The 27,923-nt window shown below is 39.0% G+C and overlaps 1 protein-coding gene across 2 annotated transcripts in view; it reads left to right on the top strand.

The window, feature by feature from the left end:
* LOC124596336 (transmembrane protein 104 homolog) overlaps positions 1-27,923 on the top strand; it is a 98,847-nt gene that overhangs the window by 11,154 nt on the left and 59,770 nt on the right. Inside the window, exon 3 of one of the 2 annotated variants that reach the window (XM_047135438.1) lies at positions 8,207-8,291. In XM_047135438.1, coding sequence (XP_046991394.1) covers positions 8,207-8,291 — 85 coding nt within the window. Of the gene's footprint in view, positions 1-8,206; positions 8,310-27,923 lie in introns of both variants that reach the window. The other variant, XM_047135437.1, reaches the window with a different exon arrangement.

Here is a 27,923-nt window from a genome sequence, read left to right as displayed (position 1 = left end):
CCCTCTCTCTGCCCCCACTTCCCTCTCTCTGCCCCCAATTCCCTCTCTCTGCCCCCACTTCCCTCTCTCTGCCCCCACTTCCCTCTCTCTGCCCCCACTTCCCTCTCTCTGCCCCCACTTCCCTCTCTCTGCCCCCACTTCCCTCTCTCTGCCCCCACTTTCCTCTCTCTGCCCCCACTTCCCTCTCTCTGCCCCCACTTCTCTCTCTCTGCCCCCACTTCCCTCCCCCCTCCCCCCACTTCCCTCTCCCCCGCCCCCCACTTCCATCTCACTCTCCCCCCCCACTTCCATCCCATTCCCCCCCCCCCCACTTCCATCTCACTCCCCCCCCCCGCCCCACTTCCATCTCACTCCCGCCCCCCCCCCCCCCCCCACTTCCATCTCACTCCCCCCCCCCCCCACCACTTCCATCTCACTCCCCCCCCACTTCCATCTCACTCTCCCCCCACTTTCTCTCTCTCTCTCTCTCTCTCTCTCTCTCTCTCTCTCTCTCTCTCTCTCAAACCCCCCCACCCGTGTGTGTGTGTGTGTGTGTGTGTGTGTGTGTGTGTGTGTGTGTGTGTGTGTGTGTGTGTGTGTGTGTGTAGTTATGCCAGCCGTGCATTGCACAAGCGCCGACGGTCGACGGAGCTTATCAGTTGACAAAATCTCGATATGAACGAACATATTAGTTTTTGACAGTGAAATCTTAACAAGTTTCATGCTGAATAAGGTTGCAGTGTGAGTTTAATGTTTTTGAAATGTAATGCTCACACTGTCATATGTGGCAAGAAATCTGTGAAGATTTTATTGCATTTACACATTATTACATCTTTATACCCAAACATTGGAGGTTTGATTATGTTAATAACTTGGATGAATGTTTGTAAACGTTATTTGTGACAGCCTTATCCCTTCACCCTCATTAAATATTTTCAGGACACTTATTGTTATTGTTATTATTTCTTTATTTTCTCAGACGTTAAGTCTGGTTAAAAATGGGACGTGACGCGGACCTTGATCAAGCGTCACTTCCTTTTAACTGTACGGTATATGTTATATTGCATTTAGGAACTTTCGGGTAATTGAACATGTATCAATAATTACGGATTTCTGTAATTGTATATATAAGTTTGGATGTAGCTGTATCGTATTGATGTACTGGTGGATATTGTGTGGTATGACTCCTGTAGTTGATAGTATAATTGGTATAGCCGGCCGAAGTGGCCGTGCGGTTAAAGACTCTGCAGTCTGGAACCGCAAGACCGCTACGGTCGCAGGTTCGAATCCTGCCTCGGGCATGGATGTTTGTGATGTCCTTAGGTTAGTTAGGTTTAACTAGTTCTAAGTTCTAGGGGACTAATGACCTTAGCAGTTGAGTCCCATAGTGCTCAGAGCCTTATAATTGGTATAATGTTAACTTTATTCTGATGCCACATGTCCTTGACTTCCTCAGCCAGTTGGATGTATTTTTCAATTTTTTCTCCTGTTTTCTTTTGTATATTTGTTGTATTGGGTATGGATATTTCAATTAGTTGTGTTAATTTCTTCTTTTTATTGGTGAGTATGATGTCAGGTTTGTTATGTGGTGTTGTTTTATCTGTTGTAATGGTTCTGTTCCAGTATAATTTGAATTCATCATTCTCCAGTACATTTTGTGGTGCATACTTGTATGTGGGAACGTGTTGTTTTATAAGTTTATGTTGTAAGGCAAGCTGTTGATGTATTATTTTTGCTACATTGTCATGTCTTCTGGGGTATTCTGTATTTGCTAGTATTGTACATCCACTTGTGATGTGATCTACTGTTTCTATTTGTTGTTTGCAAAGTCTGCATTTATCTGTTGTGGTATTGGGATCTTTAATAATATGCTTGCTGTAATATCTGGTGTTTATTGTTTGATCCTGTATTGCAATCATGAATCCTTCCGTCTCACTGTATAAATTGCCTTTTCTTAGCCATGTGTTGGATGCGTCTTGATCGATGTGTGGCTGTGTTAGATGATACGGGTGCTTGCCATGTAGTGTTTTCTTTTTCCAATTTACTTTCTTTGTATCTGTTGATGTTATGTGATCTAAAGGGTTGTAGAGGTGGTTATGAAATTGTAGTGGTGTAGCCGATGTATTTATGTGGGTGATTGCTTTGTGTATTTTGCTAGTTTCTGCTCGTTCTAGAAAGAATTTTCTTAAATTGTCTACCTGTCCATAATGTAGGTTTTTTATGTCGATAAATCCCCTTCCTCCTTCCTTTCTGCTTAATGTGAATCTTTCTGTTGCTGAATGTATGTGATGTATTCTATATTTGTGGCATTGTGAACGTGTAAGTGTATTGAGTGCTTCTAGGTCTGTGTTACTCCATTTCACTACTCCAAATGAGTAGGTCAATATTGGTATAGCATAAGTATTTATAGCTTATGTCTTGCTTTTTGCTGTCAATTCTGTTTTCAGTATTTTTGTTAGCCTTTGTCTATATTTTTCTTTTAGTTCTTCTTTAATATTTGTATTATCTGTTCCTATTTTTTGTCTGTATCCTGGATATTTATAGGCATCTGTTTAATCTTCTTGTTTAGTGTGTTTTCCCTTGACTATGCTATTTTTCTTACATTTGTCTGTTCCAAAAGCCATATTTATATCATTGCTGAATACTTCTGTTATCTTTAGTAATTGGTTGAGTTGTTGATTCGTTGCTGCCAGTTTTAGATCATCCATGTATAGCAAATGTGTGATTTTGTGTGGGTATGTTCCAGTAATATTATATCCATAATTTGTATTATTTAGCATGTTGGATAGTGGGTTCAGAGCAAGACAGAACCAGAAATGACTTAATGAGTCTCCTTGGTATATTCCACGCTTAATCTGTATTGGCTGTGATGTGATGTTATCTGAATTTGTTTGAATATTAAGTGTGGTTTTCCAGTTTTTCATTACTATGTTTAGAAACTGTATCAATTTAGGATCTACTTTGTATATTTCCAATATCTGTAGTAACCATGAGTGGGGTACAAAGGCTTTCTGGTAATCAATGTATGCGTAGTGTAGCGACCTTTGTTTAGTTTTAGCTTGATATGTCACCTCTGTATCTATTATCAGTTGCTCTTTACATCCTCGTGCTCCTTTGCAGCAGCCTTTTTGTTCTTCATTTATAATTTTGTTCTGTGTTGTATGTGTCATTAATTTCTGTGTAATGACTGAAGTTAATATTTTGTAGATTGTTGGTAGGCATGTTATGGGGCGATACTTAGCTGGGTTTGCTGTGTCTGCTTGATCTTTAGGTTTCAGATATGTTATTCCATGTGCAAGTGTATCAGGGAATGTGTATGGGTCTGCAATGTAACTGTTAAATAATTTAGTTAGATGTGAATGTGTTGAGGTGAACTTTTTTAGCCAGTAATTTGCTATTTTATCATTTCCAGGGGCTTTCGAATTGTGTGTAGAATTAATTGCTCGGGTGACTTCATGTTGCAAAATTATCACTTCAGGCATTTGTGGTATCATCTTGTATGTGTCTGTTTCTGCTTGTATCCACCGTGCATGCCTGTTATGTTGTACCGGGTTTGACCATATGTTGCTCCAGAAGTGTTCCATGTCTGTTATGTTTGGTGGATTGTCTATTTTAATGTGTGTGTTATCTATTGTTTGGTAAAATCTCTTTTGGTTTGTGTTGAATGTTCGGTTTTGTTTCCTTCTATTTTCACTTTTTTGTATCTTGTAAGTCGTTTGGCCAATGCTTGTAATTTCTGCTTCTTTTCATCTAATTGCTCTATTGCTTCTTGTTGTGAGATTTTACCTAACCTTTTTCGTTTTTTGTCTGATATTTCATTTCTTATAAATTGTGTTAGCTGTCCGATGTCTTTCCTCAGTTTTTCTATTCTGATCTGTAGCCTGTGTTGCCATGCTGGTTTTGTGGGTATCTTCTGTGTGTTGGTTTGTTCTGATCTCTGCCTAGTGTGTATATTTAGTGTAGTGAGTGCTCCTATATAAACCAGTAGTTGTAACTCTTCCATAGTTGTATTTTCATTTATTTTGTTGTGTATGATTGTGTTGATAGTTTTTATTGTTGTTTCGACTTGTGGGTTATTTGGCGGTCTATGCAAGAATGGTCTGATGTCTGTATTTGTGTCTTTGTTTTCTATATATGTCAGCTGAAATTTCTCTTCTATATCTAACACGTGTGTCTCTTCGTGTTCTATTTGTGCTTGTTCTGGTGGCTGTCTTTAGATTTCGTTTTCCTCTGATTGTTTAATTGATGCGTGTTGGTCTTTGTTTGTTTGCTCTGGGATGTTTGAGTCCATTACTGTATTTTCTTCTTCTTCTGATTGCACATTATTTTGTTCCAGTATTTGTTGTTTGATGTTTTCTAATTCTGACTGGGGTCTCCTGTTATTTTTTATTATTACACAGATCTGTTCAGCTAGTCGTTGTTCTGTTAAAAATTTTAATTCCGGGTATCTGGTAATAAATGTTGTGTATACTTGTGATCTGTATCCAGTTGTGTTGGTTCCTAGGTTTGTTGCTTGAAAATAACAGAACATGAGGTGCCGATTAACTTCATCTGACCATCTCATCCTCTGTCTTTGTTTTCCTTCTAGGGTGGTTGCAGGAAGCATATCCTGCAAAACACCTCTATTTGGATTTAAATCATTTTCCAGTTGGCTAGCAGTGTCGTTACCATTGTGGGCGGGCATAGGGTTCAAGTGTCGTCCCCGACCATGACGGCGCTTGTCCGAGGCTTCTTTAGTTCTGTCCTGAACCAAGTAATCACACTAAAAGGGGGGTTAGCCCTATTAGTGGTTTGTTCTTTTCGTCGCCTTTTACGACTGGCAGAACATACCGGAGGCCTATTCTTTTCTCGGGAATCCACGGGACTTATTATTATTATTGTCTTTCCTTTCTCAGACCTTAGGTCTGGTTCGGAATGAAAGTGACGCGGATCTTGATCAAGCGTCACTTCCTTTTAACTGTACGGTACATGTTACATTGCGTTTAGGAACTTTCGGGTAATTGAACATGTATCAATAATTACGGATTTCTGAAGTTGTATATATAAGTTTGGATGTAGCTGTATTGCATTGATGTACTGGTGGATACTGCGTGGTATGACTCCTGTAGTTGAAAGTATAATTGGTATAATGTCAACTTTATCCTGATGCCACATGTCCTTGACTTCCTCAGCCAGTTGGATGTATTTTTCAATTTTTTCTCCTGTTTTCTTCTGTATATTTGCTGTATTGGGTATGGATATTTCAATTAGTTGTGTTAATTTCTTCTTTTTATTGGTGAGTATGATGTCAGGTTTGTTATGTGGCGATGTTTTATCTGTTATAATGGTTCTGTTCCGGTATAATTTGTATTCATCATTCTCCAGTACATTTTGTGGTGTATACTTGTATGTAGGAACGTGTTGTTTTAAAAGTTTATGTTGTAAGGCAAGCTGTTGATGTATTATTTTTGCGACGTTGTCATGTCTTCTGGGGTATTCTGTATTTGCTAGTATTGTACATCCGCTTGTGATGTGATCTACTGTTTCTAATTGTTGTTTGCAAAGTCTGCATTTATCTGTTGTGGTATTGGGATCTTTAATAATATGCTTGCTGTAATATCTGGTGTTTATTGTTTGATCCTGTATTGCAATCATGAATCCTTCTGTCTCACTGTATAAATTGCCTCTTCTTAGCCATGTGTTGGATGCGTCTTGATCGATGTGTGGCTGTGTTAGATGATACGGGTGCTTGCCATGTAGTGTTTTCTTTTTCCAATTTACTTTCTTTGTGTCTGTTGATGTTATGTGATCTAAAGGGTTGTAGAGGTGGTTATGAAATTGTAGTGGTGTAGCCGATGTATTTATGTGGGTGATTGCTTTGTGTATTTTGCTAGTTTCTGCTCGTTCTAGAAAGTATTTTCTTAAATTGTCTACCTGTCCATAATGTAGGTTTTTTATGTCGATAAATCCCCTTCCTCCTTCCTTTCTGCTTAATGTGAATCTTTCTGTTGCTGAATGTATGTGATGTATTCTATATTTGTGGCATTGTGATCGTGTAAGTGTATTGAGTGCTTCTAGGTCTGTGTTACTCCATTTCACTACTCCAAATGAGTAGGTCAATATTGGTATAGCATAGGTATTTATAGCTTTTGTCTTGTTTCTTGCTGTCAATTCTGTTTTCAGTATTTTTGTTAGTCTTTGTCTATATTTTTCTTTTAGCTCTTCCTTAATATTTCTATCATCTATTCCTATTTTTTGTCTGTATCCTAGATATTTATAGGCATCTGTTTTTTCCATCGCTTCTATGCAGTCGCTGTGGTTATCCAATATGTAATCTTCTTGTTTAGTGTGTTTTCCCTTGACTATGCTATTTTTCTTACATTTGTCTGTTCCAAAAACCATATTTATATCATTGCTAAATACTTCTGTTATCTTTAGTAATTGGTCGAGTTGTTGATTTGTTGCTGACAGTAGTTTTAGATCATCCATGTATAGCAAATGTGTGATTTTGTGTGGGTATGTTCCAGTAATATTGTAACCATAATTTGTATTATTTAGCATGTTGGATAGTGGGTTCAGAGCAAGGCAGAACCAGAAAGGACTTAATGAATCTCCTTGGTATATTCCACGCTTAATCTGTATTGGCTGTGATGTGATATTATTTGAATTTGTTTGGATATTAAGTGTGGTTTTCCAGTTTTTCATTACTATGTTTAGGAACTGTATCAATTTAGGATCTACTTTGTATATTTCCAATATTTGTAGTAAACATGAGTGGGGTACACTATCAAAAGCTTTTTGGTAATCGATGTATGCGTAGTGTAGCGACCTTTGTTTAGTTTTAGCTTGATATGTCACCTCTGCATCTATTATCAGTTGCTCTTTACATCCTCGTGCTCCTTTGCAACAGCCTTTTTGTTCTTCATTTATAATTTTGTTCTGTGTTGTATGTGTCACTAGTTTCTGTTTAATGACTGAAGTTAATATTTTGTATATTGTTGGTAGGCATGTTATGGGGCGATATTTAGCTGGGTTCGCTGTGTCTGCTTGATCTTTAGGTTTCAGATAAGTTATTCCATGTGTAAGTGTATCAGGGAATGTGTATGGGTCTGCAATGTAACTGTTAAATAATTTAGTTAGATGTGAATGTGTTGAGGTGAACTTCTTTAACCAGAAATTTGCTATTTTATCATTTCCAGGGGCTTTCCAATTGTGAGTAGAATTAATTGCTTGGGTGACTTCATGTTGCAAAATTGTCACTTCAGGCATTTGTGGTATCATCTTGTATGTGTCTGTTTCTGCTTGTATCCACCGTGCATGCCTGTTATGTTGTACCGGGTTTGACCATATGTTGCTCCAGAAGTGTTCCATGTCTGTTATGTTTGGTGGATTGTTTATTTCAATGTGTGTGTTATCTATTGTCTGGTAAAATTTCTTTTGGTTTGTGTTGAATGTTTGGTTTTGTTTCCTTCTATTTTCACTTTTTTTGTATCTTCTGAGTCGTCTGGCGAATGCTTGTAATTTCTGCTTCTTTTCGTCTAATTGCTCTGTCGCTTCTTGTTGTGAGATTTTACCTAACCTTTTTCGTTTTTTTCCCGAGATTTCATTTCTTATAAATTGTGTTAGCTGTCCGATGTCTTTTCTCAGTTTTTCTATTTTGATCTGTAGCCTGTGTTGCCATGCTGGTTTTGTGGGTTTCTTCTGTGTGTTGGTTGGTTCTGATCTCTGCCTAGTGTGTATATTTAGTGTAGTGAGTGCTCCTATATATACCAGTAGTTGTAACTCTTCCATAGTTGTGTTTTCATTTATTTTGTTGTGTATGATTGTGTTGATAGTTTTTATTGTTGTTTCGACTTGTGGGTTATTTGGTGGTCTATGCAAGAATGGTCTAATGTCTGTATTTATGTCTTTGTATTCTATATATGTTAGCTGAAATTTTTCTTCTATATCTAATATCTGTGTCACTTTGTGTTCTATTTGTGCTTGTTCTGGTGGCTGCCTTGAGATTTTGTTTTCCTCTGATTGTTTAATTGGTGTGTGTTGTTCTTTGTTTGTTTGCTCTGGGATGTTTGAGTCCATTACTGTATTTTCTTCTTCTTCTGATTGCACATTATTTTGTTCCAGTATTTGTTGTACTTGTAGTATTATTATTATTATTATTATTATTATTATTACTGTTATTCTGTTCTGGTTATCATGTCTCATTTGACTGATTGCAGCCTATAATTATCATTTCTTATTGTTTCAGCTTCATTACCGTCACATTCGTGATAGAAACCATGGCTTCAGCAAATGCTATTATGCAGTGGAAACGTTTGCAGCAAATGAAGAGAGTAAGCCAAACCCTTCTGGTAAATGCTTGGTAGCTTATGGCTAAAGTAATCAAATCTTTCAGTACCTGTCACCTTTGTCATCTCCAAAAGTTCTTTGAGGGGTTGTGTTAACACTCAGCCTTCAGTTAGAGTATCGTCCCATACTGTCTGTCACTGGACAGTCTGGGCTGCAAGTTTGTGCACTTTCTGTAGCACTCCCAGGAACACAAATGGAGATAATTGTGTCACTTTTATGAGCACTTGCTTTCAAACTGCCTACAATCAGAAACAGATGCATGGAACACATTTCATGAGCACTTGGAAGAAAATGTTGCCTCACAAGAGGGGATGAAAGAAGAGAGGACCTTGAGGGAGTGTAACATGGCATCTCCCAAAAAGAGCTGATACTGGAGAAGTAGGCAGGAATGGGGAAATAAAATGAGGGATGAATGTGACAAGGAATTGAAGGACATGTGAGATGTGCTCAAAAAATTCCAGAATTTCAACCACAAAATTTTTCTACAATTGCCTTTTACTTGTGTTGCAGGGTCTCCTTCAAAATATTCTGCTCCACAATTGATACACTACTCCCAATGCCTTATCCATTTTCAAAAGCGGTCTTGGTACACTTCTTGCTGGATTGTGTGAAGTGCTGTCTGCAAAGTATCTTTTATTTTAATTGAATCAATTGTCAGTTCTTGGTGAAACACTGTTAATTAACTAAACAAACACTGTTTTTGCTTTGTTTGACAGTCTTATTATTAATGTTACTGCACAACCTAGATTTCGGGTTATAAGTCCATTTTCAAGTAGGTTACTGATGCCCAAAGATGATAATGCACAGACAAACTTGATGACAATGCAAAAATAATCATCTCAACTTCTTAAGGTATCAATCCATAGCTTAATATAAAATGAAATGAGCCTGTGGCATTGTTGGCCGGGAGGCCCCATCTGGGGAAGTTGGGCCGCCGACTGCAAGTCTTATTTCAGTCGACGCCACTTTGGGCAACTTCCGTGCTGGTGATGAGGATGAAATGGTGATGAGGACAACACAACACAGGAAATCCTAGGAAGTTCTGGTCTTACGTTAAAACAGTAAGTGGATCGAAACAGCATATCCAGACACTCTGGGATGATGATGGCGTTGAAAGAGAGGATGACACGCATAAAGCTGAAATACTAAACACCTTTTTCCAAAGCTGTTTCAAAGAGGAAGACCACACTGCAGTTCCTTCTCTAAATCCTCACACGAACGAAAAAATGGCTGACATCGAAATAAGTGTGCAAGGAATAGAAAAGCAACTGAAATCACTCAACAGAGGAAAGTCCACTGGACCTGATGAGATACCAATTCGATTCTACACAGCGTACGTGAAAGAACTTGCTCCCCTTCTAACAGCTGTGTACCGCAAGTCTCTAGCGGAATGGAAGATTACAAATGACTGGAAAAGAGCACAGGTAGTTCCAGTTTTCAAGAAAGGTCGTTGAACAGATGCGCAAAACTATAGGCCTATATCTCTGACATCTATCTGTTGTAGAATTTTAGAATGTGTTTTTTGCTCGCATATCATGTCGTTTCTGGAAACCCAGAATCTACTCTGTAGGAATCAACATTGATTCCGGATACAGCGATCGTGTGAGACCCAACTCGCTTTATTTGTTCATGAGACCCAGAAAATACTAGATACAGGCTCCCAGGTAGATGCCATTTTCCTTGACTTCCGGAAGGCGTTTGATACAGTTCCGCACTGTTGCCTGATAAACAAAGTAAGAGCCTACGGAATATCAGACCAGGTGTGTGGCTGAATTGAAGAGTTTTTAGCAAACAGAACCCAGCATGTTGTTCTCAATGAAGAGATGTCTACAGACGTTAAAGTAACCTCTGGCGTGCCACAGGGGAGTGTTATGAGACCATTGCTTTTCACAATATATATAAATGACCTAGTAGATAGTGTCGGAAGTTCCATGTGGCTTTTTGCGGATGATGCTGTAGTATACAGAGAAGTTGCAGCATTAGAAAATTACAGAGAAATGCAGGAAGATCTGCAGCGGATAGGCACTTGGTTCAGGGAGTGCAAATGATCCTTAACATAGACAAATGTAATGTATAGTGAATACATAGAAAGAAGGATCCTTTATTGTATGATTATATGATAGCACAACAAACACTGGTAGCAGTTACTTCTGTAAAATATCTGTTAGTATGCGTATGGAACGATTTGAAGTGGAATGATCATATAAAATTAATTGTTGGTAAGGCGGGTGCCAGGTTGAGATTCATTAGAAAATGTAGTCCATCAACAAAGGTGGCGGCTTACAAAAAACTCGTCACAGGGTTATTTGGTAAGCGTGATAGCATTACGGAGATGGTTAGCAAACTCAAGTGGCAGACTGCAAGAGAGGTGCTCTGCATCACAGTGTAGCTTGCTGTCCAGGTTTCGAGAGGGTGTGTTTCTGGATGAGGAATCGAATATATTGCTTCCCCCTACTTATACCTCCCGAGGAGATCACGAATGTAAAATTAGAGAGATTTGAGTGCGCACATAGGCTTTCCGGCAGTCGCTCTTTTCGCAAACCATACGCGACTGCGACAGGATAGGGAGATAATGACAGTGGCACGTAAAGTGCCCTCCGCCACACACCGTTGGGTGGCTTGCGGCTTATAAATGTAGATGTAGATGTAATACACGAGCGGAGACTCTCTCCAACCTGGCCGGGAATCGAACCTGGCCCGGTGCATGTTAGGCAAGCACGTAACCGCTCGGCTAAGCGGGCGGACTGCTTAATGTAAAATTATGTCGGTGAACATTTTTTAACAAATTATATACATAATTGCACATTCAGCAATTACACTAACATGACACGACTAAACTCATCTAAAAGAGGTGAGCAACTGAATTGGGTTTGCTTGTTTAATGATTTTTGGGGGGGGGGGGGGGGGGGATGTACAAATCTGTCTTTTAATTTCTAAAATTTATAATTGGTTGAGTTTAGGTCCCATTTTGTGTGTGTGTGTGTGTGTGTGTGTGTGTGTGTGTGTGTGTGTGTAAGACTTGTACATTTATTATTTATTTGTGATTATTCTTCAGGCAGTGTTCTGCAGAGGCTGAATTCTGTGAGGTTCTTTATGTCTGGTGCAGGTTGACCTCCCCATCTGCCCAATGTAGCAAGGCATGTGATTTTATAAAGGCTCCTTTTTGTAATGGCTGGTTGTTTGTCTTTTGCATTGAACAAACAGCTACCTATTGTCTGAGGGACAGAGGAAAAAACAGAGAAACCCTTTGTCTGCAAATCGTTACTTAACTTATTTGATGAAATCCCTATAAAACATAATCTGCGCCACTAGGGCAGATAAAGGAAAGACTAATCCTGTTAAATAAAACAGATTATACAAGCAAAGCAGAAGATTTTTTCCGAGTCAGTGCAGTTACAAAAACTACACACACACACACACACACACACACACACACACACACACACACACAGCAGCTAGTTACAATGGTCATGCTAAGCAGGTAGTAAACAAATGCTCCATCTTTTCTGAATATGCCTGTCAGAGCATTCTGCAAATGAACCCTAGGGCACTACTGCTGTATCGTTTGCTGAAACTCCATAAATCAGAAGTGCCATTGCATCCTGTGGTATTCACAATACAAGCTCCAGTACACAAGATTGCCAGGTGGGTCAACACCATCTTGAAGAAGAAACTGTAGTTCGGAGGCAAATATAGCATTAGGAACAGTTTGGAACTAGTTAACAAGGTGATAGATGTTAAGGTTCCAACAAATGCAAAATTAGGCTCTCTTGATGTGCATAGCTGTTCACATGTATTCCAGTGAAAGACTGTGTAGATATTGTCACAATCATTGTATTCACACATCATCAATCCAGAAGAGCAGCTGAGCATTGTTAGTGCAGTGGAATGTTGTTTAAATCAAAATTATTTCTGTTTTCAAGGGAGCTATTATCAGCAAGCAGATGGTCTGGCAATGGGCTAACCTTTATCACTCTTACTAGCAGAAATTTTTATGGACAAGTGGGAGACTGATTTTCTTAAGAGGGAACCACAGGAGAAACATGTTCTGTATTGATACAGATATGTAGATGACATTCTTTGTATGTAGAAATGTTCCCATAGACAACTCCACAAATTTGTGGAAAATGTGAACCAGTGGCACCCTAACTTAAAGGCCAGCGTGGAGTTGGGGGGAGGGGGAAGGGGGGGGGGGGCAACATAAATTTCCTGGACAGTAGCTTAAAGACGAAAGATAGTAACCATAAATTTAAAATTTACCGAGAAGACTCCTTCACCAACACATTCATCCTGGCTTCCTCCTGAATGGGGATGTGGAAATGGATTAATAATTGCTTGAATAATTGGAAAAATTGATTGGAAAGAATAGTTGAAAAAATTTTAAAGTTAATTTATGAATCTGTGCACGATCTCGGGTTAACTTTAACCGATACCAATATCAACAGACCTTTAATATCATTACATTCAAGGTCAATAAACATAACTTGTATTATGTACTGCTGCTTCCAGTAGTGTGCGGTACCAAATAATCACCGCAACCATTGAAATTGTCAATCTGTCACACAAAGCACAATTATTCTTGTCTGCACTGAACCTCTTGACGCTGGATCTCGGCAACGAGTGAAGTGATGAATAGATAGGATAACTTTTTATAATACTTTTAATGAATGGTTAAAATACACATTTTTTAACAATGGTGGTATGACGGATCCAAGCATACATCCATATGCTCCCACTTCCTGAAACAAAAGGATGAAGATACATGAATTAATAAACTGAAGAGTGTATTTCTTATTTTGTTTCATACAGATATTTAATGATGTATCAAACCAAAACAACTCGTTAGGTGTCTTTGGTTTAGAGCTCATTCAGTGTACATATAGCTTATATATAAGAAAAGAAAAATAATGATTCAACACACTCTTAACATTGTACAACTTATAAACACGCAACATTCTACCACATGATTCACTGTCTCCTTTCAGTCCCTATGTCCCAAGAAGACTTTGACCAGTAACTTAACACAATAAAAACAATAGCCACAAATAATCAATTTAATCCCAACATTATTGATAAAGTTTTAGGTAAAAAGATGAAGAACCAAACCAGGTCCCTACTGTCCCCAATGAAAAATGCAGATAAACTGGAAAAGAAAGGGTGCAGATTACCGTTTGTAGGGAAAACATCAAATAGGATAAGTAACATTTTGAAGGCAAAGGATTTCTCTGTGTTTTTCTGTCTCCCTCAGACAACAGATAGTTGCTTGTTCAATGCAAAAGACAAACAACCAGCCATCAGAAAAAGTGGGGTTTATGAAATCACGTGCCATGAGTGTCTTGCAACGTTGAACAGATGGAGAGGTCAATCTGCACTAGGCTTAAAGAACATCGCAGAAGCTGGAGATTGAAGAAGCTTGATTCAGCCTTTGTGGAACATTGCCTGAACAATAACGACAAATAAATAATAGATGTACAAGTCTCACACGCAGAGGAAAAGGGGGCTAAACTCAACCAATTGGAAACTTTATTAGTTAAAAGATAGATGTGTACATCCTCACACCTATCATTAAATGAACAAACCCAATTCAATTATTCACCCCCTTTTAGGTGACAGGGGGATAGAAGCGAACTTTGGACCCCAGTCCATCGTAGTTAAAAGTTCGTGGCTGATGCATAACTTAGTCCCGTCATGTTAGTGTAATTGCCGAATTACGTAATTATGTAAGTAATTTGTTAAGTGTTCATTGACGTAATTTTACATTAAGCTATGGATGGATACCTTAAGCAGTTGAGATGATTATCTTTGCCTTGTCATCATGTTTAGCTGTGCATCGCCATCTTTGAAATCAGTAATGTACTTGAAAATGGACTTATAATCTAAAACCTAGGTTGTGCAGTAACATTGATAATGAAATTGTGAAACAAGGCAAAAAACATTGTTTGTTTAGTTAATTTTCTTTTATCTTGTCTATTGTTGCAAATCTTCATCCTTGCTAAGGGGTTTTCAACTTGGAAATAAAAAAAGCCCACAGGAATCAGGTCTGGAGAGTACAGAGGGTGCAGCAGCACAGTGATCTTGTTTTTTGTGCAATAGTCACGCACCAACAGGGATGAATGCGCAGGTGCGTTATCTTGATGCAAGAGCCACGGATAGTCTCACCAAATTTCAAGGCATTTCCTTCAATCATTTTCTTGCAAGTGTCACATGATGTCCTGATAATACCATCGATTAACAGTTTGTCTATATGTCATGAATTCCTTCAAAGTCAAAGAAAACTATCAGCATGGCTTTGACATTTGATATGACCTGATGAGCTTTTATTGATCTTGTAGACCACGTCTATGTTATGAATCTTGTAAGGAACATTTCATTGTGATTTGCACGATCCAAAAGCTCTTCACAGATTGAGAGATTAAGATCTTTCTGGTCTTGATTCGTGAGCTGTGGGACAAACTTGGCAGCAACACAATGCATTCCAAGATGCTGTGTCAGGATTTCATGACATGATCCTACCAAAATGTTACATTCTTCTAAAATCTCTCAGACAGCCAGTCTTCGATTGGCACGCACAACTTCATTGATGTTCCTGACATGAGGATCGTTGGTAGTTGTTGAAAGGCATCCTGAACGAGGGTCATCTTTAAGTTCCATCAGGCCATTTTTAAACTATGTGAACCATTCATAACACTGAGTAACTTAAGCATTAACCACCATAGGCTTCCTGTGTCATTTGGTGTGTCTCTGTAAAGGTTTTCTTGAGTTTCACAGAAAATTTAGTGGAGAAGCGTTGCTGCTCTTACTCTGCCATCTCGAAATTCAGAAAGTGTGTGACATAACGTTCTACTTGATACAGCACTGAACAATAACTAACAGACATACAGAAATGAAACTTCTGGCAGTTACACATTAAGCACTGTGCAGGGATGCCAACTGCATTTCACTCCAGCTCACCATTGGCATGAAATTATGAATGTTCTGGAATTTATTTAACAGACCTCTTGTGTATGCATGGATAAATTAAGAGAATATTAGGGGAGACAGAGGAAGGGAATACCATTTGACTCAGTTCCTGGGATGTTTGTTCAGGTAGTCCTTGGAGATAGCTTTTGCTACTTATTTTCTGTTTTTCAGTTTCTGCGTAATTATTGTTTGTTTTTCAGCTTTTGCACTCTAGTCTTTCTTTATTTTCTGGCTTTCCATGTAGATTTAGATTTACGTTACACTGTGTGTCCAATTAGTACTGCTTTCTCCTCATTTGTAAATAGTTATAAATATAGATTTCAGATAACTTTTTAATCATTGTAAGCCTTTTGGTCATTACCAGTTATCAGGATGATGATGTGACAGGCATCATATGAATGTGTGATTTGTAGAAAACTTTTATTTCTGTGTGCTTCACTCCTTTCAAGGAAAAGTAGGAATTCCTATAAGGGCAATGGAGATAATTTTTTTCATTCTTTAATTCTCTTTGCAAATATCTTGTTTATTCTCAAACATGAATTAACTACTGACAGCAAATTTCACCATAGATGTCATCATGTTTGAGGTTGTAGTTAATTTTTTCCAGGTGCTGAAGTAAGCTCTTAGAAAATGTATATGTGTGAACCTACATGCATAATTATAATTGTTTTATTCTATTCAGTGAGCACCACCCCTCCCTCCTGCCATCAACACCACTAAGAGAATCAAATTTTATTCTATATGATAACAAGAATAGTGTAGTCTCACTTTCTCAAAGCTTTTGCACTGCTTCTCAATAAAGCATGATGTTCCTTTTTGTGAACTTCTCATTTTTTTTAAAAAAAAATGTTATTTTTGCTATGTTACTATTATTTCAACTAATTATAATCTCTGATATGGAATGGGTGAAATCTGTTGTTATAGCCTGGTTTGGGGGACAAGAAATGCTCTTGTAGATTTGGTAGAACTAAGTTTATCTAACAAAAGAGAATGTATTCTCTGATACATGTTAAAAACAATTTAAGCATTAATTACTTTGGAAAGACAGCCTTTACTTGAGAAAGGAAATCTCTTCTTGAATATTACTAGAGAGGACAAAGGTCTGAACTAAGAACAATCACTTCTCACTAATTATGATCTCATTTTGAAGGCCTTCAGGAAGAAAACAAATACTGGTAGAGAATATCACTAACTAGTAAGCATGCACTGTACTAGCAAAGGTTCAAGTCCCAAAGGGACAGGCCACATTTTTTGTACACTTGCACTCAGTACATGGTACTGTTCCCAAAGGACAGTCCAGTTTCGAAGTTCCATATGAGGAAGCACAGTGATGTCTGGGGTAGAAACAGACAAGAAATCTTAAGTCGACTAACTGACCACATGCAAGAAACGAGCATAGTTGTTGTGGTGGCTCCTGGTTGGTGGAATTGGCACCTGCCCTAGGAAGCCCACTTGGAACGAAGTTGCTCGAGTGCCAGGATACTGCAGGCACTACTTTATCATGTTGGAGGGAAATAGAATCGTGGTGCCAGTTACCTCTGTCAGCACCTGAAATGCCTTCTGGTAACCAGTTGAGGTAAAGCAAAGTCGTGTCTGTCTATGGGAAGGTTGGCTGTAAGAGTTACGTGATTGTGTCTCTCGGATGTAATGTTGATTGCTGGCTGGGTAGGCATAAAGCCTACCTGCATCAGAATCATTGAGCATGAATTGAATGAAATTGTATCATTGAAGTACATGCAGAAAACACTGAATTCCAATGTAATGTAAAATTGTGACAAGCCAGAACTTGAACCCATACTACCTGCTTTTGCGAGCGTTTGCCTCTACCATCAGGCTATTTGAGCACACCTCCTAACCTGAATCAAGCTTTTGTTGTTGCAGATATTTCCTCCTGTATGTTCAGAAGTAATGGGCAACCCAACTTGCTGCATCTGACCTTCATCTTCTGACAAAGATGATGGGCTAGATGATGATGGTAGCGACACTCGTGGAAATGTCAATGAACTTGCATGTTTGAAATCCAAGAACTTTGTCATTTTAACTTCCCAGAAAAGACAGACGTTAAACCACATACTTCTGTTTTTAATGCAAATATTTCCTACGTATAATAAAAATTGTACCTTTCAGTTGTTAGCTTGGAGTCTTATCTAAATCCAGACTGTGTTAAATAGCCTGCAAGCGAATGCACTCCAATCATGATGTACAAATAATTTAACAAAGAAAATAATCAAATATTGATAATATAAACATATAGATAAAAAATCTACTCACCAAACAATGGCAGGGGAATATGCACCTAAGGATTAACTATTACAAACTTTCACAGCCAGTGGCTCCTCCTCCAGATAGAAGAGTTGAAGGGCAAGGAAGAGGGGTGAAGGAGAAGGACTGGAGAGGTATAGGGAAAGGGGTAGAGTTCAGAAGAGTCGCCCAGAACCTCGGGTCAGGGGAGACTTACCGGATATGATGAGAAGGAAAGACTGATCGCTGGAACTGCACTGGACGAGATTCGAAAACCTGAGAGCTCGAAAGTGGGAGACAGGGTAATACGCAAGACAGAGATAACTACTAAAACATTGTGCATGAGTTTATAAGAGTGACAAGCTAAGTGCACTGTATGTAACGGAGGTGGGAGAGGGACAACAAAAAACAGATGAATCAGAAAATGAAAATTGTAGGAAGGTAAAATGGAGTGAAGAAAGGAGTAGTTACTGTGAAGATATGCTGAGATGGCAGAAATTAATGTAAATTAAGGCCATATGGATGTTGTACTGATAGTTCCCACCTGCGGAGTTCTGAGAAACTGGTGTCTGGAGGAAGAATCCAGATGGTGCGTGTGATGAAACGGGCACCAAGGTCATGACTATCATGTTGTATAGCTTGTCCTCTGCAGAACTCCAGGCACTATGTTCCCTAAAAGCTGATGACTCCGTCATTATCCTCCCAGCAGACAAAGGATCTACCACTGTGGTACTTGACTGCCAGGAGTATGTCAGTGAAGGTCTAAGGCAGCTGTCCAACACCTCTACTTACAGCATCTGCCATCAAAATCCCATACCTGTGATTTAAACTGACGTCCAGTCCCTCCTAAAAACATCAGGCCCCTCTCGAGGACCTACACTTCAATGCGTAGAACTTCTTACCCCACCAAACTACGCACCCCCACCTTTTACATTCTTCCTAAGCACAAACCCAATCATCCTGGCCATCCTATAGTTGCTGACTTCAAAGCACTCACCGAACGTATATCTACCTTAGTTGATCAACAAAGTTCAAAGGCTTCCCTCCTATATTATAGATAACAACCATTTCCTAGATCTGAAATCTGTGCCTCGTGTACATGGTCTGTCTACTGCTGAATGTTTCCTCAGTCAATGCCCACCTGATTCCAATTCTATGACACCCTTATTGCTCACCTTAATCAACTTTATACTTGCCAACAATTACATCGCCTTTGAGGGGCAAACATACAAACACATCAGGGGTACAGCCAAGGGAACGAGGATGCCTCCTTCCTATGCCAACCTTTTCACGGGTTGCTTGGAGAAGGCTTTCCTGGAATCCACAAGCCTTCAGCCCCTGGTTTGATTCATATACTTAGATGACATCTTTGCTGTATGGACTCATGGTGAGGGTGGCATTAAAATTCCCGGAATCTTGAAATACCTTCTCCCATCAAATTTCACATTATCCTATTCCGAATCCCATGCCACTTTTCTTGTTGTTGATCTCATCCTCACTGAAGGCGAGCTACACACCTCTGTCCACATCAAACCTACTAACAATAGTACTTACATTTTGACAGCTGCCATCCTTTCCATGTCAGACGTTCCCTCCCATACAGCCTTAGCATTGGAGGCAAACATATTTGTTTGGATGCAGACTCTTTACAGCAGTACAACACCACTCTCACTTCAGCTTTCATTGGATGTAATTATCCCAACAGCCTAGTTCAAAGGCAGATTTTGTAGGCCATCACATCCAATCCTGGTACTGCTGATCCCTCCAAAAAACAACTTCGGAGCACACCACTTGTCACCCAGTATTATCCTGGTCTTGAATATATGAATCAGCTACTTCGATAAGGCCATGACTTCCTAAAATCATGCCCTGCAATGAGATCCATTCTGTTGGAGACTTTTCCTGCCACACCTAGAATAGCTTTTCGTCACTCTCCCAATCTCCGCAACATCCTTGTCAGACCCTTTCCTCCTCCTGCATGCATATCCATATCCTATGGCTCCTACCCCTGTGACCCTCCCCTCTTCAAGACTTGCCCTATGAATCCTTCTATCACCACCTGTTCCAGCCCTGTAACTAGCAAAACATATATTATCAAAGGGAGAGCCACCTGTGAAATGACGCACATCATATACTAGCTGTCATGTAAACACTGCTCAGCCTTCTGCATCGGCATGATGACCAATAAGTTATCAGTCAGGATGAGTGGGCATAGGCAGAGGGTGTACACAGGCAGCACACAATATCCTGTTGCACAGATGCTGTACAACATGACAATCATGACATTGGTGCCTGTTTCACCACACACCATCTGGATTCTTCCCCCAGACACCAGCTTCTCAGAACTCCGCAGGTGGGAACTAGCATTGCAATATGTCTTTGGTTCTCACCACCAACATGGCCTTAAATTACGTTAACTCCTCCTGTCTCAGCAATTATTCACAGTAACTACTCCTTTCTTCACTACATTTTAGTTTCCTAAATCTTTCGTTTTCTGACTCATTTATTTTTTGCTATCCCCCTCCCACCTCTGTTACGTACAGTGTGCTTAGCTTGTCACTCTTATTAACTCGTGCACAATGTTTTAGTTGTTATCCCTGATTGTGTATTACTCTGTCTTCCACCTTTAAGTGTTTTCAAATCTCGTCCGGAGTAGTTCCCAATAATCAGTCTTCCCTTCTCATCCCATCCAGTAGGTCTCCCCTGACCTGGGGTTCTAGGTGACTTTTCTGAACCGTACCACTTTCCCTAAAACTCTCCAGTCCTTTTCCTTCACCCCTCTTCCTTTCCCTTCCCCTTCAACTCTTCTGCGAGGAGGAGGAGCCACTGGCTCAGAAAGTTTGTAATAGTTTATCCTTTTATGTGTGTGTTCCCCTGCCATTGCTTGGTGAGTAGATTTTTCATATTATATACAAATAAATTGTTGAACATGTAACAGACTAATGAATTCTAGTGTCATTTAGTTATTTGTGTGTTAAAAAATGTGGCAGCCAATATCACCTTCAGATTCAACATTTTTGTATAGGGTGAACCATTGCCTCATGGCACATCGTTATTTCTGTCCATCTGCCTTGTTTTCCCATTATTGTATTAATTTTGCATTCTTTATTAGATTTACTCAAACAGTATATATTGCCGGAGATGATGATGAACCATAATTTACACACACCTTTGTTGTTGCAATAATCAGGGAACCACATTTGATGCTTGCAAATACATGGTTTAAAGATGTAATTTTAATCAAATTGTTTTGATGGCAGAAATCTAAAATAATTAAAAATAGTCATATTTGTACAGTCTAAAAATATGGGGCCTACGAAAAATTAGAATAAGAAAAGGAAATATATCTCCAGTGCTGCCACATGATATAACACACATGCTTAAAGAAATGGACTCCTAGAAATTTTGACCAGTATTGACCTAGGAATAAGAGCATTATTACAGAATCTTGAAAGAAATCTGTGATCTGCATGAGAGGTAAAAGAACAGAGGGGAGAAGGAAGTTCAGAAACAGAAACAAAAAAAAGGAAAAAGACTCTAGAGAAGGCTTAGCAATGAAATATGAAGCACAGTTGTGTGTGAAAGGGGAAAGTCATTAGAATGCTAGGTAGTTGAGGAACTGGAAAGAAAAAGTTCAGAATGCAGTTTACAACCAAAAGAGATCTGCAAAAAGCACTGTGAAATTTCCTAAGAGGTGAAAAGGTGGTGGTGTATAAGGGTGGAGGAGTGGGAGTTAGGACCCTAACTGATGGGAAGATTAATGAAAGAAATGATTGAAGCTGTGTGTATTAACTTCTTAATGGTCATTTATTGTGCTACACATGACATGTATGAAGAGTTTATTTGCATTTTATAGAATATTTCATATGTATAATTGAACAAGAAAGTGAGTTCAGATAGCCGTTCCCCTGCAGATGAATGATAGGCTGAAGTGCACATACAGTGTCAGTGGATATTTGTTGTTTGCTGTTGTTGGCAATTCATTATCGTTGGTCATAGCCAGTTAGGCAACAGTATGCATCTACATTACATCTGTATTCTGCAAACCACTGTGAAGTGCATGGCAGAGGGTACATCCCACTGTACCAGTTATTAGAGTTTCTTCCCATTCCATTCACATGTGGAGTGTGGGAAGAATGCCTCTGTGCGTGCCGTAATTATTCTACTCAATCCTCCTGATATCTATGTGAGTGATATGTAGGGAATTGTAGTATATTCCTAGAGTCATCATTTAAAGCCAGTTCTTGAACCTTTAATAGTAGACTTTCTCAGGATAATTACATCTATCTGCTCCCCCACAGATCAAACAAGCCTGCGACAATTCATGCTGCCATTCTGTGTATACATTCAATATCCCCTGTTAGTCCTATTTCATATGGGTCCCAAGTGCTTGAGCAATATTCTAGATCCAGTGGCATGAGTGACTTGTAAACAATCTCATTAGTAGAATGAGTGCACTTCCTCAGTATTCTACCAATAAACCGAAATATACCACCTGCTTTACCCACAACTGAGCATATCTGATTATTCCATTTCATATCCCTACAAAATGTTTCGCCTCGGTATTTGTGAGAGTTGATTGATTACGACTGTGACTCATAGGCGTTATAGTCTGAGGATGCTGTGTGTTTCTGTTTTGGGAAGTGCACAATTTTACATTTTTGAACATTTAAAGTAAGTTGCCAATCTTTGCACCAATTTGAAATCTTATCAGTATCTGACTGAAAATTTATGCAGTTTCTTTCAGACAGCTGAATCACTTGCAGAAAGACTGAGGTTACTGTTGATATTGTTGTGAGGTCTTTAATATACAACATGAAAAGCAAGGGTCCCAGCATACTTCCCTAGGGCACTCATGATGATACCTCTACAAAGGGGCGCCGACTTATAAAAAATATTGGAGGGGCCCATACTGGGGGTCTTGCCCCGGGAAACTTTCTAAATTTTAGATGAAAAATAGTGAGTTTTAAAGTTTTTTAAGCATTTTAGTCCTATGATCAACATTAGATCCCCGGAAACTGGACTCTCAATAACTTGACACTCCGGGAAACCCTAAAAGCCTGACACATTTTTTGGCTTTGAAAAAAGAAACAAAACATAAACACACACAGTATTTTTGTAAAAAGCTAATTTAATTTACAGTAATAATCATGCTTATATACTATTACAGAGCAGTGAATATATAGCTCTGAAAGGACTGAAATTATATTTAAATAAATCCTAAACTATCATTAAAAGAATAAAACATGAAATATTGCTGTTGCACAGTAATAGCACTTTGATTAATAAGTGAAGTAGCTAATTTAAGCTTACTTTGAATAAGGCCCAGGGTTCATTAAATAAAAACAATATCTCAGAGTTAATGCTTTAATACAGCTAATAAAGTCAGAGGTTGTACAACTTTGCTTCTGCTGTTTCTTCCCCAACATTTGAGGCTTTAATTAAACAAATTAGTTACACATGTATCATTCAAAGTATTTTCCATCACTGGCCACTACTTCCTCCCATCTTTTGGGCAGTGTACAAATCCCGAGTCAAAAAAATTGTTCATCTTTTGAAGCGATCAACGAATCAATCCAATTTGTGACTTCTTCATGAGATCGGAAGTGTTGGTCTGTTAGGCCATGCTCCATTGATCTAAACAGGTGATAGTCAGAAGGAGCAATGTCTGAAGAATACAGCGGGTGGGGTGGGACTTCCCATTTTAACATTTCCAAGTATGTTTTGACCTCTTTTGAAACGTGGGGTCAAACGTTGTCATGCTGCAAAATCACTTTATTGTGCCTCTTGCTGTATTGCGGCTGTTTGGCTTTTAATGCTCTGCTCAAACGCATTAATTGCATATGATAACTAGCGCCTGTGATTGTTTCACTTGGTTTTAACACCTTGTAGTACACGATGCCGAGCTGATTCTACCATATGCAGAGCATGATCTTGGAGCTGTGAATATTCAGTTCGGCCGTTGATGTGGAAGCATGTCCGGGATATCTCCATGATTTTTTGCATTTACAGGTATCGTAATAAACCCATTTTTCATCCATGGTCACAATGCGATGCAGAAATCCCTTCCATTTTTGCCTCTGAAGCAACTGTTCACAAACACCGTTCAATGTCTGTTGGTTTCAGCTCACACGGGACCCAAGTTCCTTCTTTCTGAATCATGCCCATAACCTGAGACGTTTTGAAATGGCTTGCTGTGTCACTCCCACTAATCATGCCAATTCTTCGTGAGTTTGACTTGAGTCTTCACTCAGCAATGTCTCCGATTCTACATCTTCAAAAACTTTCTCTCTTCCGCCACTGAGCCAGTCTAAGATGTTAAAATCACCATTCTTGAAGCGTTGAAACCACTCGCGACACGTTCTTTCACTAATAGCATCATTATCATACATACTTCAGAGCATTCGATGAGACTCAGCCGCTGTTTTCTTCATATTGAAACAAAACAGTAACACCTGCCACAAATGACGAGAATTACGCCCATAAACTGACATTTTTGATCTAGAACAACTTTATGACGCAGACACAAATAGACAAGTGTTTGAATGAGGTTATGTTGTCCGAGCTAACTGCCTGACGTCTGCGATCTGTTTCTTTTGACCGCTACTTACCGTTGTCACCACCTATCGGCAGACGGCGGAAGCACAGTTGTACACCTTGTAATACAGTATGCCTTATACTTTCAGTCAAAAAGTATGTAGATAGCAGGTTTTAATTGGTTCTTAAACCTAAAAAGTAGTTAAATATTTGAAAATAGCTAATACAGTACTATAGTAACATAGTAATATTTCAAAACTGAAAACTTAACATTATGTATGTATTTAATTCTCTATTTTTATAAAGATTTTTAATGTTGCTCTAAATGCCATTCTTAGGGCTAGAGTGTCTTTAGAAAGGTGCAAATGTCGACTGTCTGACTGGATTACTGAATACAAAGTCGTTGATGACTGGTTGGGTATCTAATTCATCCAAAACATCTCAGTGGGCATGAAGAACAGCCAAGTTGTTAAATCGCTTCTGTCCCATTGTTGATCGGAGATGTGACTTCAGACGCCTAAGGGCGCTAAATGACTGTTCTGCTGTTGCTGTCGTGATTGGAATTTCTTGGAGAAGGCTAATGCGCTTCACTACTTCACATAACATTTCTCCAACTGCAGGCTCTTGTGTAATGTACTTTCTTAAGTTACGCATGTTTTTTTAAGACCAGTTGTTTTTTATTAGTGATATCAGCTAACATATTAAAGTGTGTCTAGGTCATTTTTGAAAAACTCAGTTGATTTTTCCAAATTTGTTTCACCTCTGTTTACTAAAAGCAAGCACTCTTGTTCAACTGCAATGACCTGTGTGAGTCCAGTTGAAGCAAACCGTTCGGTATTGCAAGATTGTGCACCATTTCACAAACTTCAATGTAAATAAATTTGTAGTATTCCTTTCGGGTTTTGAAAGTGTTGCGGTGAGCTGGCTTTGTTGTTTTCATACTTCTTTGGTATACTTAGATTCCGAGGAAGCGAAGGATCATCAACTTGTGAAGGTTTTTCTTTTAAACACAATTCCCAAAAGTGTTCAAAACTATCACGCCTTCCACTCAATATACAAATCAACCCCTCATATATTTTTTCCAGATCAACAACACTTAGATGAGGGCATTGAGTTTCTTCATTGACATCCTCTACTGGGTGCATTGCATGGCGATAAAGACGTAAAAATAAGTCTTGAATTGTAACATTGACTCAAGGTAGCCTGCACATTTGTAACCTGCCTCTGTTTTGTCCTCTGCAGAAAATGTTTCAAAAAATGCTAGAAGTTCTTCAAAGTCATTCAATATTCTCAAGATACTAGAAGCTCACATAGTCCATTGAGTTGGGCAGAGGGGTCATAGACCAGCTTGGTCGTTGGTGCTCTCACAGCGTATGCTTCTGAAAAGTCCCATCCTTTTGTTGGATTCCCTTACTGTGTTTATTAAGTCATTGGCTAAAGCCATAATATCCCTCATAGATGTAAGATAACAGAGACTGTCTACAACTGCCAAGTCTAAACTGAGCAGTGCAGTTCACGCAACGTGCTTTTGGTTATATATCCAAAACTAACTTTTTTAGTCCTTTGAACGTACCTCTCATATTTGAGGCACCATCATAACACTGCCCTCTCAAGTTATCCATTGACAAATAGAGACGAGCAAAAATGTCTTTTAAAATACTAAGCAGAGTTTGTGATTCAGTGTTGGGGTCTCGAATAAGCCACTAAAGTCTTCGTTGATGATTAGGGAATCATCGACAGTACAAATATAAAATGACACTTGCTCATGAATTGAAGAGTCACTTGTTTCATCAACTGTAATAGAAAAATGTTCATTCTTCTTCATTGAAGCCAATACCTTTCTCAACAGACTTTCCTAGTATATCAATGATCTCATTTTGAATATCGTGGGACATCTTCGTGCTCTCTAATTGCTAGTCCTCATTGGCAAAGAAATTGCACCGTAGTAAAAATTGTCTCAAGAGCTAAACTGCCTTTCATCATATCGCTATCTAACTGTTCATTCAATTGGGAGGCCACACTTCAGTTAGTGATAGAATTTAGTTTCAGGACACCTTCTTTATGTGTAAATGTATTTTCATTAAGAAGGAATTTTTCCAAAGCCTTTTTCCAGTTAGAAAATACAAGGGAAGTAAATGCATCTTATTTTTTTTTTTAAGAAAATTGTAATAAATTTTTGGCATCTGCCTCTTTGCTGGTTTTGCAAAAAACGTTTTCGGTAGATGCTTCATATTCTAGCCACGTGTATTTGATCAACCAAGACTTCTGAAATGATCTTCCCTTAACTGATTGTGCAGGTTTCGTCTGTGAACGGTTCTCACCTGAAGACGACAATGCAATTGACGGCACAATAATTGTTGGAGGTTGACTTGCAGTATCATCAGCTTCCAAGTACGCCTTTTTGGTAACAGATTTATACATTGCAAACTTAATTCACAATACACTAAGAGACTAAAGTAAACGAATAAAATATAGTCATATAAAATAGTCCATTAGACACTAAAGTCGGAACACTAAAACGTATCAGCAGCGCACGCTGAACAAAACCATCCACACTGCATGACTGCAACAGCAGGGTGGGCTTTATATAGCCGCGTCGTCGTAATGTCTCGAAGTATCAAGGTGACGCGAGGCGGATGGTTCCAGGCGCTTCTGCTCCAGTCCTTTTGATGTCGCTGCGGCCACAGCGCTGGCCCAGCAGTGCCAGACTTTACCACTCAAAGGTTCGCGCACCGGAACAGATTATAAGTGTGCCCGCAGCACCATAACACTATCATGATTCACACCGATCATTTTCAGTTAACCTGCTTACTACCGTAATATTTATTTGTTTTGACTCATTACTGAATGTATTTTAAAAGGTAACTATCGTCAAGCAAGGAAAATAAAAAAAATTCCAACATAATTTTGTGATTTTATGAACCATAATATAAATAATAATTTTCTTATGTTATTGGGGGGGGGGTCTCCGCCCCACCAAACGAAGTTTTGAGGGGGCTCAGGTCCCATGGCGCCGGCACCTGTGCCTCAACATCTGATGATGTCTCTCCAAGATAACATCCTGCATCCTCCCTACTTAAAAAATCCTCAATCCTGTCACAAATATCAGATACCCCGTATGTTCGTACTTTTGACAGTAAGAATTGGTGTGGTACTGAGTCAAAAACTTTTCTGGAGTCAAGTAATACTGTGTCGATCTGGCTGCCTTGAGCCATAACTTTTAGTGTGTCACGTGAGGAAAATGGAAGTTGGGTTTCATATGATTGACATTTTCAGAATCCGTCCTGGTTGGCATGGAGGAGGTCGTTCTGTTAGAGGCACCTCATTGTTTGAGCTCAGAATATGTTCTAAGAGTCTACAACAAATTAATGTCAAGGACATGGGTAGTTTTGTGGATGACTTTTACTACCATTCTTATTGACAGGTGTGACACAAGCTTTTTTCAAGATCTGGGCACTGGTTTTTGTTAAAGGGATCTGCGATAGATTGTGTTCAGAGGAGGGGCTAACTCAGCTGAAAATTCACTATAGAATCTTCGTTCAGTTTTAATGATTTCAGTTGTTCCTCAGCACTACTTATACTAATACTCATTTCACTCATCTTTTCAGTGGTATGAGGATTTAATTAGGGCAGTTTTCCTAGGTTTTACTTTGTAAAGGAACATTTGAAAACTGAGTTAAGCATTTCAGTTTTTGCTTGGCTTCCTCAGTTTCAGTTCCCGTCTCAGTTTCAGTTCCTGTCTCATTCGCTAAGGCCTGGACACTAATGTTGATGCCACTAACAGCCTCTACATACCACAAGAAATTATTTGGTTTTTGTGAAAGATAATTTGACAATATTCTGCTGTCATAGTCATTGAAGCCATCGTGCATTGCTCT

This window comes from Schistocerca americana, chromosome 2, assembly GCF_021461395.2.
Source record: "Schistocerca americana isolate TAMUIC-IGC-003095 chromosome 2, iqSchAmer2.1, whole genome shotgun sequence".
NCBI classification, from domain to species: domain Eukaryota; kingdom Metazoa; phylum Arthropoda; class Insecta; order Orthoptera; family Acrididae; genus Schistocerca; species Schistocerca americana.
Note: the sequence above shows the minus strand (reverse complement) of the source record. Positions and strands in the feature narration are given on the sequence as shown.